Raw genomic sequence first — 13,738 nt, 5'->3', positions numbered from 1 at the left:
GGACCATTAATGTCCAGCACTTCCAGAGTCATGAACCTGGTTGAAGAGCAGAAGGTGACCTATGGGGGTACTGTGGACATGGCCTCCTGATACATAGGTGTGGGCTTTGCCCTCTGAGCTTTGCCAGGCTGCCTGGTCCTTCAAGTTCCCACCAAGTCTGCAGCAAGCAGCACAGATATTTGAGAAGCAGGCAAAGCCCTCTGAGGAGTATAAATGGCTCTCACCAGTGGGCTTGGGGGGCTCTGTGGCTCTCAGCAGGCAGGAGCTGAGCTCCCCTCCTAAGAAGCCCCAACTCCAGCCCCAGAACCCCACCTCCCACAATACCAGAGAGGGGCATTCTCTCACTGAGAATCAGCAGGGATGTGGTCAGTAGAGGCCACAAGCATCCCCAGTGTGCAGGCCGGGCTTACCAGATGGGGCCCCTTTGGACCCCAACTTCTTAAGAACACAGAAAAGCTCCAGGAGGGATGCAGGTATCTGGAAGGTGCCGTGCCTTCCCCCTCGATGTTCAGACCTTCCTCACTTGGTGAAGCACAGTCCATACTTGTTCCCATGGTCAGGGATGTGCCTGGGGCCGTGTGAAGAGCACTCCAGGACCACACCGCTGTCCCCCTGTGAGCTGTGCAGCCTCCCCTGTGAGAGAGTGGAAGCAGGAGCTGGACACACACTGACTGGGTGGACGGGGATCAGCACTGATTCCGGCTCCTTTTCCACCTCAGCCTCCACCAACCTCACAGACATGGACCCCAAGTCCCAGGTGATGCCAGAGGAGACATTTGGGCTGGAGATGACATCAAGTGTGTGCACAGCCTGGAGGAGGACATCCAGTTCAACAACTGGGGCGAGAAGCCCCTGGCTCTCTATGTATTCTCCACCAGTGACCCTGTGGGCCTCAGAGTCCTCCTCCCTGGGTCCTGGGGTCTTGGTCACTGCACACTCACATGCATAGAGGATCCAGGAGGCCTCAGGCATTTGGATTCAAATTGCAGCTTCTCAGTTCACTGGCTGTGTGACTTTCAGCAAGTCACTTAACATTTCTGAACTTTTTTTTTGGTCTCATCTCTAAGATCAGGACAATAGTGTCACTGAGAAGTTTGAATGAGGTGTTTATTGACTCAGTGCCCTCCACATGGCCATGAGAGCAGTGGCATCTCCTCTCTCCCCAAGGGGTGCTGAGAGCCATGTGATATTTAGGAAGGGCTGGAGATGATGGCTGGGGCTCTGGCTGCACCAGCTCGATCCTTGTGACTCTAGAATGTGCTGAGGTGGGGCAGTGAGGGAGCCTGAGGCATCCTCTGGGCAGGAGTGAAGGCCAGCAGCTGGGTCCTGAGGCAGGAGAGAAAGAAAATGATCAGAGACATGGAGCAGCAGAGTGACTGCCAGTGATGTCATTGTCCATGTGGCTGTGCAGTTCTTGACATCTGGCAGCAGAGGTGAGTCTAGGTCTGGGATCACTGCCTGCCTGCCTCCTCCGAGGCCCCCAGGGTCCCACAGGGTCACAAACCGATCTGCAACATCAGGGGGTCTTGTGGCTCCTACAACCCCGACCTTTGACTCTCATAAACCTCTCTGGTTTGGTCCTACTGCAGACTTACTGGGTCCTAGAGGTCTTCTAGTACACAGGCTTGTCCCATGGACAGTTGAATGGGAACAAGGTTTCCATTTGGAATGGTGAGGATATTGTTGACTAGATGGCGGTGAAGGTTTTCCAAAGTTACAAGTTTACTAAATCACACTGGGTTGTACCCTTCAGAATGGACAGAGGGTGACTATTACACGTGAATTTTACTTTAGTAACTCAGGGAGAGAGTTGAAGGTGAGCCATCCCCAGCCATGAGGGGTTTCTGAAGATCCCACCTCAGTCCCAAAGAGTAGAAGAGCTGAGGAAAGCCCTGATCATGGGACCTTCCCTGAACTCTCCCCTTCCTCCCTGGCTCTGCTCTGGCCTGAGAAGTCGCGCGCATCCACGCTCCACGCCCACAATTTTGAATGGGGAGCAAAAGGAACTGCTATTGGTCCAGCGGGTGGGTCTGAGCACTGATTGGCTGAGGCTGGCAACGGACCTGCAGGCGCGCAGAGAGCCGTTGAGGACTCGCTGTGTGGCAGTTCCCCAGCCCTGGGCTCAGTCAGCGTCTTGTCAGTGCCTGGGGAGCACCACAGGAGCGCCCTGGAGCCAGGTGCTGCTGTCCAGCCCCAGTGAGTGCCAGAGGTCTTGCAGGAGGCTGGGGAGGGGACCCTCCCTCTTAGTGCCTGGTCACTCAGGCTTGCCCAATTCACCTCTTGTCCCCGTCGGGTCTGGCTCCTCCTCTGTCCTCAGGGTCAGGTTCCTCAGTCCAGGGTTTCCTGAATTCTCCTGAAACACCCTCACTGATCCGTTGTACCCTGATTTCAGGCCTCTGGGTTCTGTTTTGAGTCAATGGATTTGCATTTAAAGCCCTCTTCGCCCCCACAGCCCCTGATCATTTCCAAAGAAATCATTTACCAGTGGATCTACTTCGTTGAAGCAGAATTGGGGATCTAGGGTCCTTAGCACCTTCTGTGACATCTTTCCTTTTCCTCATATCCCGAGAAGCCATTCCAGAGACTCTTAGAAACAGAAGAGTCAAAGCAGAGCGTGGCCCTGGGGTGTCCCATCTATCTTCGTGACTTTGCAGATCTGAACATGTCATCTCTGTGAGAACATTGTCCCCACACCTTGTGCGTGTGCTAACAATATCAAGCTTGGTTCTCATGATCACAGTGGCTGGACCCCACTGGATGTGTGCCGGGTAGTGCAGGGGTCAGTCCATACACAGAGCAATCTTTCCAGTGGGAATAGCCACTGCATCCTTGAGGGGAGTTGCTGGCCTGCAGAGGAGAGTTCCTCTGGGGGCCTTTCCTGGCTCTGGCTCCTCTCTCTTGACAGCCTGGTGCACCAAGTGGGGGCTGTTCTCATCTCCCTCTGTGGACTTGCTCTAGCCCTTGATTCCTGGCCCTGACCAAGAACTTTTTCTCTTAAATGAACCTATTTTTTTTATGTGGCCAAGGCTGTTTCTCACTTGTTAGGTCCAGCTATCATTCTGATAGCCAGGAAGCAAAGGGGAAAGAGGCAGGAGTCATAATATCCCCTTCCTTTGCATGCTCCTACTGACCTCACTGTTTCCAGTAAGGACTCCCTGGGAGTGATTCCACCAAGTCCAGATAGTACCTCAGGCTGAAAGAGGTAAAACATTTGGGTCTTTGGGGGCACTTATCATATACCCTTGGCACTGTCTGCAGTGGCATCCATAGGCTACCATGAGAAGAAGACATAACCTGCCATGCTCCTTTTTTCCAGAACCACGACAATACTAAATATTTATGATTCTATCTATTTTTTGAATATTATAGAAGCAGTGAGAAAAACATCAGGAAACAGAGGAATATTCATGAGATGCTGATGTTGAGTAAGGAGCACATCAAGTAAGTATGAAAAATGCTTGAGCTAAAACGTGTATGACTTTTTTGCTTCTGTGATAATTGAATTTGGAAGTGCTTACTCCAGTTCAGTTCCTCTAAGGTGACTGTGGCAGAGAAATAAATGTTTCTTTTTTTTAGTGCATATTTCTTGAGTTTTGAGGATGCACTTGTTTATTGTGATCCAAGGTGGGGCTGCTCCACCCCAGGCAGATCAGCAGAGCCAAACAAAGCATGTCCTGGTGCATTCTGGCCTGCTTGGCTGTCCCTGTCCCACAGCCAAGGAGCATGGGCCAGCTAAATGGGGCCAGGCAGCACCTCAGTTGAGCTCTGCCTGAGGTAGGTTAGTTGAGCCTCCTACTGCCAGGTGGCTGGTGCCTAACTCATGGAGATGTGCACTTTGTCACACCCTTCCCAGCTCTGTTGGGACAGTCCTGGCACTGCCTATTCCTGCTTTCCGCCCCAGTGGGCTGCCCGTAGTCTTTCTAAAATTAATTCTTTTTAGATATCTCAAAATACACTCTCCTGTCATTTGTATGTAAAAAGAATAGACAGGATAGTGTATTTTGAGATCATACATACATGAAATGTAACTTATTCTAATTAGGATCTTTTTCCTGTGGTTGTACATGATGTGGAGCTACACTGGTTTGTGTTCATATACAAGGAGAGGAAAGTTATGCCTAAGTCGTTGCACTGGCTTTCCTATTTCCATTCCCCTTTCCTTCCCTTTCTTCCCCTTTGTCAGATAATCTAATGAACTTCTATTCTTCCCATCTGCCCCCTGCCTTGTGGCTTAGCATCCACATATCAGAGAGAACATTTGGCTGGTTGTTGGGATTGACTTATTTCACTTGGTACGACAGTCTCCAGTTCCATCCATTTACCAGCAAGTGCCATAATTTCATTCCTCTTTATGGCTGAGGAATATTCATTGTGTATATAAACCATGTTTTCTTTATCCATTCATCTGTTGAGGGGCAGCTAGGTTGGACCCATAGCTTGGCTATTGTAAATTGAGCTGGTGCTGGTGTAAATATTGATGTGATTTTTGATGGTGGAATTCTTTCTCCTGAAACTTGACTGAACTTGTTCTAACAGTTTTAGTGGAAATTGTAGTATTTTTGATGAATAGGACTTATCATATGCCAACAGAGACAACTCTTTCTTCTTCTTTTTGGTTTGGTGCCTGTTATTTCTTTTTTGTGACTCACTCCTCCAGCTGGGACATCCAGCACTATTTGGAATAGAGGTTATTGAAGTGTGGGCATCCTCACCTTGGCCCTGATCTTAAATGAAAAGCTTTCATTTTTCATCTGTTTGATATAGGTTAGGGTTATTGTTACCTTGTGCTGCATTTCTTTTTTGCCATATTTTTGGAGGACATCCTATTGACATAATATGATTTTATCATTTATTCGGTCAGCATGGTTTGTCACATTAATTGTGTTTTTTGAAGCATTTTTGCATCCCTGGGATAAATCCCCTTGATCCTAGTATATGATTAATTGAATGTGCTGTCAGTTGGTTTACTTGTATTTTGTTATTTATATTTATGGAGGTATTGCTGTTGCTTTGTTCTAACTGCATTTGGCTTTGGCATCTCATAATTCTTTGCTTATAAAATGAATTTGGAAGTGCTTACTCCAGTTCATTTCCTCTAAGATTTTAAAGAGTATCCTTCTTAATTTTTTCTTAAGTGTTTGATAGAATTTACCAGTGAAGCCATGTGGTTCAGGACTTTTTGGAGAGTTTTTTTGATTATTAATTAATGTCTTTATTCATTATTGGTCTATATACCTGCTCTCTCTCTTTTTAATGATTCAGTATGGTAGATGTGTCTAATTTTACTCATTAATCCCTATCCTCAAATTCCTATGCCTAGGAAAAGTTTCATCTACTTTCTATATCTTTCAATTGACATATTCTGAGGATTTCATATAGATGCAAACATATAAAATATTTTTGGCATAATTTTTTTCAGTTTGCAAGAAGTTTTAAATCATGCCACGGGATGTGTCCCTGGTGGAGTAGCACAGGGGTGTTTTGAGGTTGTGCCTTTCATTTCAAGCTTGAGACTCTGACCTTCTAGCAACTTTCATGAGCAAGTTGCTCACAAAGGCTGAATGTGTCCTGCTGTTGCAGCTGAGAACTGCACCTGGCTCCTTCCCATTTAAGGTTGTCTCTAAATCCTGCTGAAGTTCCCATAAAGGAACTTCCCTGAGTGGAAAGGGGTTCCATGGCTGGATTTAGAGCCACCAAGCTCTAAACTGGGACCAATTCCTCTAATTTTCTGAATCTCATGAAGAGTCAGGCCACTTTTCTGTGAAGCTGAATTATGGAGCTGGAAGGGCTGGTACAGTTGTTCCCTGACCCTTGGTTCCTTACCAGGGACCACAGTGGCTTCCAGAACTGTGTGATCTAATCTTAACTTACCACTGCCCTTCTGTGCTGCCAGGCCTGCCTTCTTCATGAAGGCGCCAACTCCACAAAGAGACTTGAGTTGTGAAAACTGTGGCCAATATACTAAAACATGTACAATTTACTAGTCTTATAACATTATAGTGTCCTTTATTACCAAGTTGTTATAATTATTATAACAATAGTAAAGAACACACCGACCTGCACAGGATGGAGAGAACAGGAATGATGAATATCTCATGGGGAGGGCATAGTTCCATGACAGGAAGACTGTGTCTTTCATATTCTTAGTTCATGTTGAATTCTGCACTTTCTTCTTTTGTATTGTTTCATTTTTTTGGTGCTGGTGATTGAATCTAAAGGTACTGTACCAAAGAGAAAAACCTCCAGCACATTTTCTTTGTAATTTTTGAGTCAGGGTCTCACTGAGTTGCTTTTGGCCTAGCTGCTGTTCTGGGGCTGGCCCTGAACCAGCCATCATCTTGCCTCAGCCTCTGGAGTTGCTGGGATCACAGGTGTGCAACACCAATACAGGCCTGCAGTTTACTCTTAAGAAATATTAGTTTTTTTTTAGTAAATGCCCTTAACAATGAAACTCCAGAGTTTACTTTGTGTGTGTGTAGAAAGGGATAAAATTTAATAAATGCAGTTTTATATGATTGAATATTATTTTATAATAAAATTGTTTATCAATTAATTAAGAAAAAATTCCCCACTTTTTGCCCATGAGAGCATCATTGATGACTGGGCAGATCACTCAAGGTCCCTCTCATGAGTCTCTGTGGCCCTTTCAGTCTGTCTCACATTCTCCTACACAGGTGCATCTACATATATTTCTGGGGATGTTTAAATTATAGAAACATCCTTTTAAAACTGGTGATCTCAGTACAGACATCATGAATGCATCATTTTTTTTCAGGTAACAGATTCCTTGCCCCTTTGCCTGTGGGCACAGGCAGACCCACCTCAGCAGCTGCACAGGTTTCTCTGCAGCAGATTTCTCCACCAAAGACCTCCACATGGGTGATAGTGGGGGCTTCAGTTCCTTGCTGTTCCAACATCTTCTGTGAAGGAGTCTTCCAAAGAAATCTTGAAAAATGGTGCCAAGTCCATAGGTGGAATTAATCCCCAGCATTAGCCATGCTAGGTAAAGGTATACTCTTGTAGAAATTTGTTGGTTGTTGACAAAGAGTTCTGTGTCCATGGCCCCATCTCCCAGGGGATGCCTCCCACATGTTCACCAGTGCTGGCCATGAACAGTCAGTGTGAAGGAGGCAAATGCTACCTCAGTATCGTGTGTTTTGTATGGGTTCACTGGGAGGTTGAATGTGTCTGACATTCTCTGCCCAATGGGGTGATTCATTTTAAATTCTAGGAGTTTGTCTTTTGTCCTAGAAGGAAAGTTGACTCAGGAGGTTTGGGTATCCCTAGGAGCAGTAGTCATTTCCTTTGTGGCACCTGACACTTATGTCACAGAAAAGATGTTCCCAGCCCAATGTTATAAAAATATTTACTGTGGGGCTTTACTTTTTACATATAACTTTGACATATCTGGTTTTTCGACTTCTAACCAAACAAAAATGTAATCAATACCTTCAATATTATTTGGCCAATAGAAATCTTAGTGCACTGATGTGAAACAAACAATCAAAAAATCCGGGATAAGAATCTCACAGAAAGATGACCAGAGGAAGGGAGAGGGACTTCCTATGGGTAGAGGATGAGGAAATGTCTCTGGACCTAGACGGGTGATGGCTGCATGACATGAAGATGTACTTCACTGCACTGAACTAAGCATTTCAAAATGAGTAAAATGTTAAATTTTGATTAAAATTAAAACAAACTACTAAAATAAAAAGGAAAACAAATAAAATGGTAAGAGAGCGGAAAGGTCACTCTGAGAGAATGTTCAAGTAGCTCAGAAACTGGCACTAGCTGTGGATCCACTTGGAGCTCCAGTCCTGGTGCTGCTCCAGAAGTTTCTGCCCTGACTCTCTCTCTGATGGTCAAGGTGGTAATGGGACTGGAGCTTAAGCTTAAGGGGCTTTACCTAAGGTTTTCTCTAATAATTCCAATATTATGATCTTGAGTTATCCATCCAGGAGGTAACCGTACCAGCATTTCCATACCCACTCTGCCTATTTGTTTCTCCGTAGGAGATAATGAGACCTATAATCCAGGCAGTCCCTTCTGTTTTGCTCTTGCTAATGAAACTATTGTAGATAACTCTAAGAAGTCATATGTTGGGCTATCTCACAGACCTTAGAGTGATAGTTAATGCCACCTATAGCCACAGACTCCCCCATGGCAAATGCAAGAAACCCTTGCTGCCAACATACCCAATAACACTTTTTGGAAAGCCCCCCCTCAGGTAATGATGTCATCCCATAGAATCATTGTGTTACTGCCGTACCTTGTCTCCTTGATAAGAGGAATTTCTCTGGGGAAGAACAACATCTATGGGTCCTGGTAACCACCATCATTGCTACAGTGACTGTGCTGCTCCACAGTATCCAGACTGCTCAGACTCAAACAATTTGTCTACTGCCATGGCAGAAGCCTTTTCCATTTAAAATGACTTAAATAAACTGTCCTGAGCCGCTATTGTAGTCATTTAGCAAGAACTAGGCCTCCACCAGGAACAACTAGATTTTCTGTTTATGTTGCAAAGGCTCATTTGTGACCTTGAATTCCATAGTATTTGTGTCACCAATATGCTGTGTCTAAAAATGTAACCTTACACTTCTCCAAATTTTCTCAGTATATTAAGAGTTCTTGGGAGGCAAACTATATTATGACTATGCATAACCTTGCTAAGGCTTTGCCAAAATCAATGAGACTAAGGTGTCTATCTTGACAACCTCTTCATTCTTCCAGGGATTGACTGAACATTGGAAAAATGTTAATATTAATCTGATAGCCAAATTAACTAATCCTCATAATGCTATTACCCTGGTATTACTGTTTATAATAGTGATAATATTTTCTTGTGTTGTGAGATGCTTATGTACCCATGTAAAGGCCACCGAACAACAACAACAAAATAAAAAACAGCAATGCTGGGCTGAAGTCCTTGCAGCATACTCAGAGGGGGGGGGGAGATGTGGGGACAAGTGCATGGAGTACTGTATACATGGCATACACTAAGGGTGTCTGAGTGGCAGGTGACTCCCCTGGTGCTAGGCATATGAGTGGCAAACCATTTACCCTGAAGGCACCGCCCTGGGCATGAGGCCATGGGTTGCAGTCCCTGTGCTTGCTCCACAGCCCACTCCTCAATTGGTTGCTGCAAGGGTAATTAGCAGAAATTGCATTGGTGGCTGCTTGTAACCTGCTTAGCTACTGCCTGAGTATATATACATGGTAACTGCAATAAAATCAGATCTGCTTCCTGCTTGGTCTCCAGAGGTCTTGATTAGTGACTCTGTAGCCACACTCTTTCTCTACACTGTTCTGTGGACCTCCTTGCTGGATGAGAGCTCACACAGGGAGGCTGAGGCAGGAGGATAATGAGTTCCAGGACAGCCTGAAACATTCAGCAGGATCCTGTTTTAAAAGAATAAAAACTGAAAAGAACTGGGATGTAGCTCAATGGTAAATCACCCATGTTTTCAATTCCCAATAGCACACTCATGCAAAAAATATCATATAGAATTATAATTTGTACATCATAAAATGTTATCATTTTACATGGAACATTGCCATGCTTTATGAGAAATAGAATTTTTCCATAATTGTGAAAAGTTCTCTCCCTCATTTTCACAGGTCCCAGGCAAACCATCGATTGGCCTTCTGTCACTATACACTGATTTTAATTTTACTTTTATGAGAATCTCACAGAAAGGGTCTCATACAGTTTTTCAGTCTTTCCTGTCTCACACAATCTTTCATGTATTATGTCACTCTATTTTCTTTGAATGCTGGTGATCAAATCCCAGGCCTTGAGCTTTCTATGCAAGCACCTACCACTGAACAACATCCCTAATCCAGTCCTCACACAAACATTTCTCAGAAGCACCCACATTTCAGGATTTCATTTTATGAATATATCACACTTTGTTTATTCATTCCCTGATCAAGGGACATTTTAAATACTTGAAAATCACACAAGAGACATGTGTTATTTTCAATGGTGGAGACTATGTTTAAAGCTGCTATGAATATATACATACAAGCTTCATGATGCACGTTTTCATTTCTCTTGGATAAGTATGTAAAAGAGGGATTGCTGGGTCTTAATGTTTGTATGATTTTATAGGAAACCAAGACACTGCTTAACAAAACATTGAACCATTTTAGATCCCTGCTAGCCACATATGAGGAGTCCCCCCACAGCCTCACCAACAGGATTGTCAGTCTTTGTGGCAGTCAGCTATCTGTCACTGTCATAAAATACCTGAGATCACTGAGATAGAACTTGAAAGAAGAAAGATTTGTTTGGCTCAAGGTTTCTGAGGTTTCAGTGCATAGCTGCTTGGCCCTATTGCTTGGGCCTGTGACAGCACAGCATGTCACAGTGGGAGGACATGGTCAGGAAGCAGTTCACCTCACAGCAGCCAGGAATCCAAGTGACAGACAGGAAGGGCTGGTTTCCCAATGTCCATTTTTAGGGCACACTCCTGATAACCTAACCTCAACCTAACCTCCTCCCACTAGGGCTCATACACTGAAGATCCCATTCCTCCAGTAGCACCAGGGATTGGGGACCAAGGCTTTGACACATGGGCCATCAGGGGAGGCTTCAGGCCCAAACTATAGCAGTCTAATTCTTAAGCATTCTGTTGCTCAATGGTGTGTCATTGGGTTTTAAATTTACATTTTTCTTAAGGCTACTGACCCTGAGCATCTTTCTATGACACTCATATATCTTATTTATGTTGGTTTGTCTCTGTGTCTTCTATTTTTGTACCATTGGTCTACATGTCTATTTTGGTGCTAACACCATGCCATTTTTGTTACTATTGCTCTGTAATATAGTTTAAGGGTCTTATATTGTGGTGACTGCATGGCCCCTTCCCCAGACCCAATCCACTGGACACCCCAAAGAAGGAACTTTTGGAAACGACTGCGATGTTGCTTCAGATCCTGCTGCCAGTGCCTCGCTGGTGGTACTCTTCCAATTGCCACTCCTACAAGTGGGAGGAGCAGCTTTAGGTCCACACCTGATAGTCCTGGTGAGGTACATCCAGGAGAGAACATAACTGTGAGTAGCCCTGCAGAGCCCCACCACCTTGCTCCTCAGTAGGGGAGAACAGGGGCCTGAGGCAGGAATAGGTGGTGGGAGATTCTGAGCCTCCTGTCCTATCACGGTCACCCCCAGGACAGGGATAAAGGTGGGCAATGAAAGTGTCCACAGTACATCCTGGGCACCCAGTGTCATTTCCAGTCCTACAGGGTAGAAGCCTGAGATACAGGATCTGTATGAGGTCGGGGGAGCAGAAGGTCACAAGAGACACAAACACCCTAAATGGAGGTGAGCAGGGGCTGGGGCTCCCGGCCAGCTACCAGGCACTGTCTTCCATTCTTTCCACAGTTTACCCTCAACAAGGGCTGGAGCTGCAGCTTCAGCTCCAACTCCATGTGCAGGGAGGAATATCCAGAGTCAAGCACCACTGGGCAGGAGCTGGGCCTCAGGGTGAGTGCGGGACAGAGGGGACTCTACCTGCAGGGTACAGAGCAGAATAAAAGTGAATAAGAGCAAAGACACCACCAGGACCACCTTTCTGGTAGGGTTGGGAGGTAGAGGGGCAGAGTCCCCACCATGGGGAATCTGAACAACAAATCCTTGCCCATCCTTCCCACCCTCTCTGCCAGCCTCATTCTTGGACTCATCCAAGGTCCCTGTTCCCATAATTTTGACAACATCAGAACAATGACATGGACATTATTTCATTTCAATTTTCTGATGGTTTGTACTCTGCCATCCAACTGACTGTAACTCCAACACCCAGGTGTCCAGGTGACAATGGCCTGACGGTCCTTCCACACACTCTCCAAGTCTTACACAGCATCAGGATTATTAGGGCTGCGTTTAGCTGAAATATCACAAGGCTTGTGCCAATTGGTCCACTTCTCTGGTACTTGGGTCTCAAGGACACCAGGTCTCAAGGAAAGCAGGATCTGGGCCCCCAGGACCTCACCACCTTCCAGGGGGACCCAGGTTCCACAGCCATTCAGCCTTTCAGGGCTGTGGGAGCTGGACCTCATTCCCTCCTGGGACCATTTCAACAGCACCACAGAGAATGATGTCCTGGGTGTCCTCATACAGGGACCCTCCTGTCTGGGGTGAGTCTGTTTTCCCATCTCCAGAATGTGGTGTGCTGGTGGGACTTAGAGGATAACAACTGGCCTGATGCTGCTGTGTTTCTGACTATCCCCTCGGCAATTCCACTGTGAACTCTGCCAGCCATTGCTCTGCTGGGCTCTCCTGTTCCTCTGTGGGACAAGCCCCTATGAGCTTTGGCTATTGCACTGGACTCCATCCCCAGACACTTCTGGTGGGTCACTTTGGCACTGACTCTGTTTCCTCAATGTCCCAACCAAGAAGGTGGCTACAGAAGGGATGATACCAGCAATGGATATGTGTTCCAGGAATACTCCCTGGGGGACCTGGAGGACACCCTGGAGCCTGCCTTCTTTTATGATTCATTCTCTTCGGCCTCAACTATCTCAAGTTCCTCCATACAACAAGAGGTGTACCAAATGTTGGGAAGGTAAGCCCTGCCCAGGGTGACAGGGTCACATACAGCTCTGAGTCCGGGAACTGGCCCTGGGCCTCTCTGAGCTTCAGCCCTCTCCTCTGAACTGTGGGGTGCCAAGATCACTGACTCATGGTAGGAAAGGCCAGGCCTCTATACTGCTGCCCCCATCCCTGTTGGCTAGTCTCCTCACCCCTCACTTGCATTTGCCTCACTACCCACTTGGTAATGTCCACAGCCAGGTCACTCTCACATGCCCCGAGGTGGATGACCAAGGACACCAGGTCCCAGCCTTGACAGAGAACCTGGAGCCCATGGAGGAACAGGCTGAAGGTGAGGAGGACTGAGGTGGGGTATGAGTATGTCAGAATGGGACAGGGTGGGACAAGCAGAGCATACTGCACAGGAACTAGGGCAGGGCAGGAACAATGAGAGGCAGAGCTGTCATTGTCTGTGTGCATTCTGGGAATGCTGCCTGGGGTTGGGTTTGTGCATGGAATTGTATGAAAGGCAGTAGGGAATATTCTCTTCCTGGACCTAACATGGATAGTCTATGGACCTTTACTCCTCTAGCCGCTCTGGTGCTTGTGGAAGCTTCCGTTCGAGGTCCACCACCTCCACCATCTGATAGAGAACTGGAGCTGGATGAACCTGCAGTGGACTATCAAGGCCAACACCCCCTGCTGGCCCTTCAGTCAGCACTGCATCTAGAGAGGAACCCACATCCTCTGTTCTTCTCCCAGATCATTTGGTTATTCGTTTTTATTGTTTGTATTTATTATTTTAGTATTATTTAAAATTAAAGACTTGTTTTCATTGTTAAAATTCTCAGTTATGTGCCATCAAGTGCCTTCTCTAAATTGTGCACTAGTCACCACTATGGAGTTCCGGAACATTTTCCGGAATTTGCTATCCATGACCACTGCCTCCCCACCCTCCCTCTATTCCCCAGCGACCCTTAGTTTTCTAGTCCTGCGATATGCTGAGTCTGCATTTTTCAAACCAGTGCAGTCTGGTTTCTTCTGGGCTGTGTAATGTTGGAAGGGACTAATTATGTTTCCTTAGAAGGGCAAATGCCATACAGGTCAACGTTTTTTATGTTTTTATTTTTATTTTTTGTTACTGGGCTGGAACCCAGGGGCACTTTACCACTGAGCTACATCCATGGTCTTTTCCTTTTTCAT

General features: G+C 46.1%; 1 protein-coding gene across 2 annotated transcripts; it reads left to right on the top strand.

Moving 5' to 3' along the window:
• Window positions 1-2,061: 2,061 nt before the first annotated feature.
• On the top strand, window positions 2,062-13,379 carry LOC144376178 (uncharacterized). Of its 2 annotated transcripts, XM_078042922.1 has the most exons (7): window positions 2,062-2,196; window positions 3,370-3,441; window positions 6,776-7,003; window positions 10,878-11,491; window positions 12,448-12,569; window positions 12,793-12,887; window positions 13,128-13,379. In XM_078042922.1, the coding sequence occupies exons 4-7, from the start codon at window positions 11,324-11,326 to the stop codon at window positions 13,349-13,351; spliced, it is 609 nt and encodes a 202-aa protein (XP_077899048.1). In that variant the 5' UTR covers window positions 2,062-2,196; window positions 3,370-3,441; window positions 6,776-7,003; window positions 10,878-11,323; the 3' UTR covers window positions 13,352-13,379. The 2 variants fall into 2 exon arrangements, with proteins under 2 accessions (XP_077899048.1, XP_077899049.1); XM_078042923.1 differs by lacking the exons at window positions 2,062-2,196; window positions 3,370-3,441 and having other exon boundaries at window positions 3,449-11,491.
• The last annotated feature ends 359 nt before the right edge of the window (window positions 13,380-13,738 follow it).

Source organism: Ictidomys tridecemlineatus, chromosome 3 (assembly GCF_052094955.1).
Source record: "Ictidomys tridecemlineatus isolate mIctTri1 chromosome 3, mIctTri1.hap1, whole genome shotgun sequence".
NCBI classification, from domain to species: Eukaryota; Metazoa; Chordata; class Mammalia; order Rodentia; family Sciuridae; genus Ictidomys; species Ictidomys tridecemlineatus.
Note: the sequence above shows the minus strand (reverse complement) of the source record. Positions and strands in the feature narration are given on the sequence as shown.

What these genes read in the sequence shown, in the direction of transcription:
- LOC144376178 (XM_078042922.1), top strand. Translation starts at nt 11,324, where the DNA reads ATGGAGGTGAGCAGGGGCTGGGGCTCCCGGCCAGCTACCAGGCACTGT. An exon ending in GGCAGGAGCTGGGCCTCAGG is followed by an intron (nt 11,492 to 12,447) that starts GTGAGTGCGGGA and finishes TATGTGTTCCAG; the next exon opens with GAATACTCCCTGGGGGACCT. An exon ending in CATGGAGGAACAGGCTGAAG is followed by an intron (nt 12,888 to 13,127) that starts GTGAGGAGGACT and finishes TTACTCCTCTAG; the next exon opens with CCGCTCTGGTGCTTGTGGAA.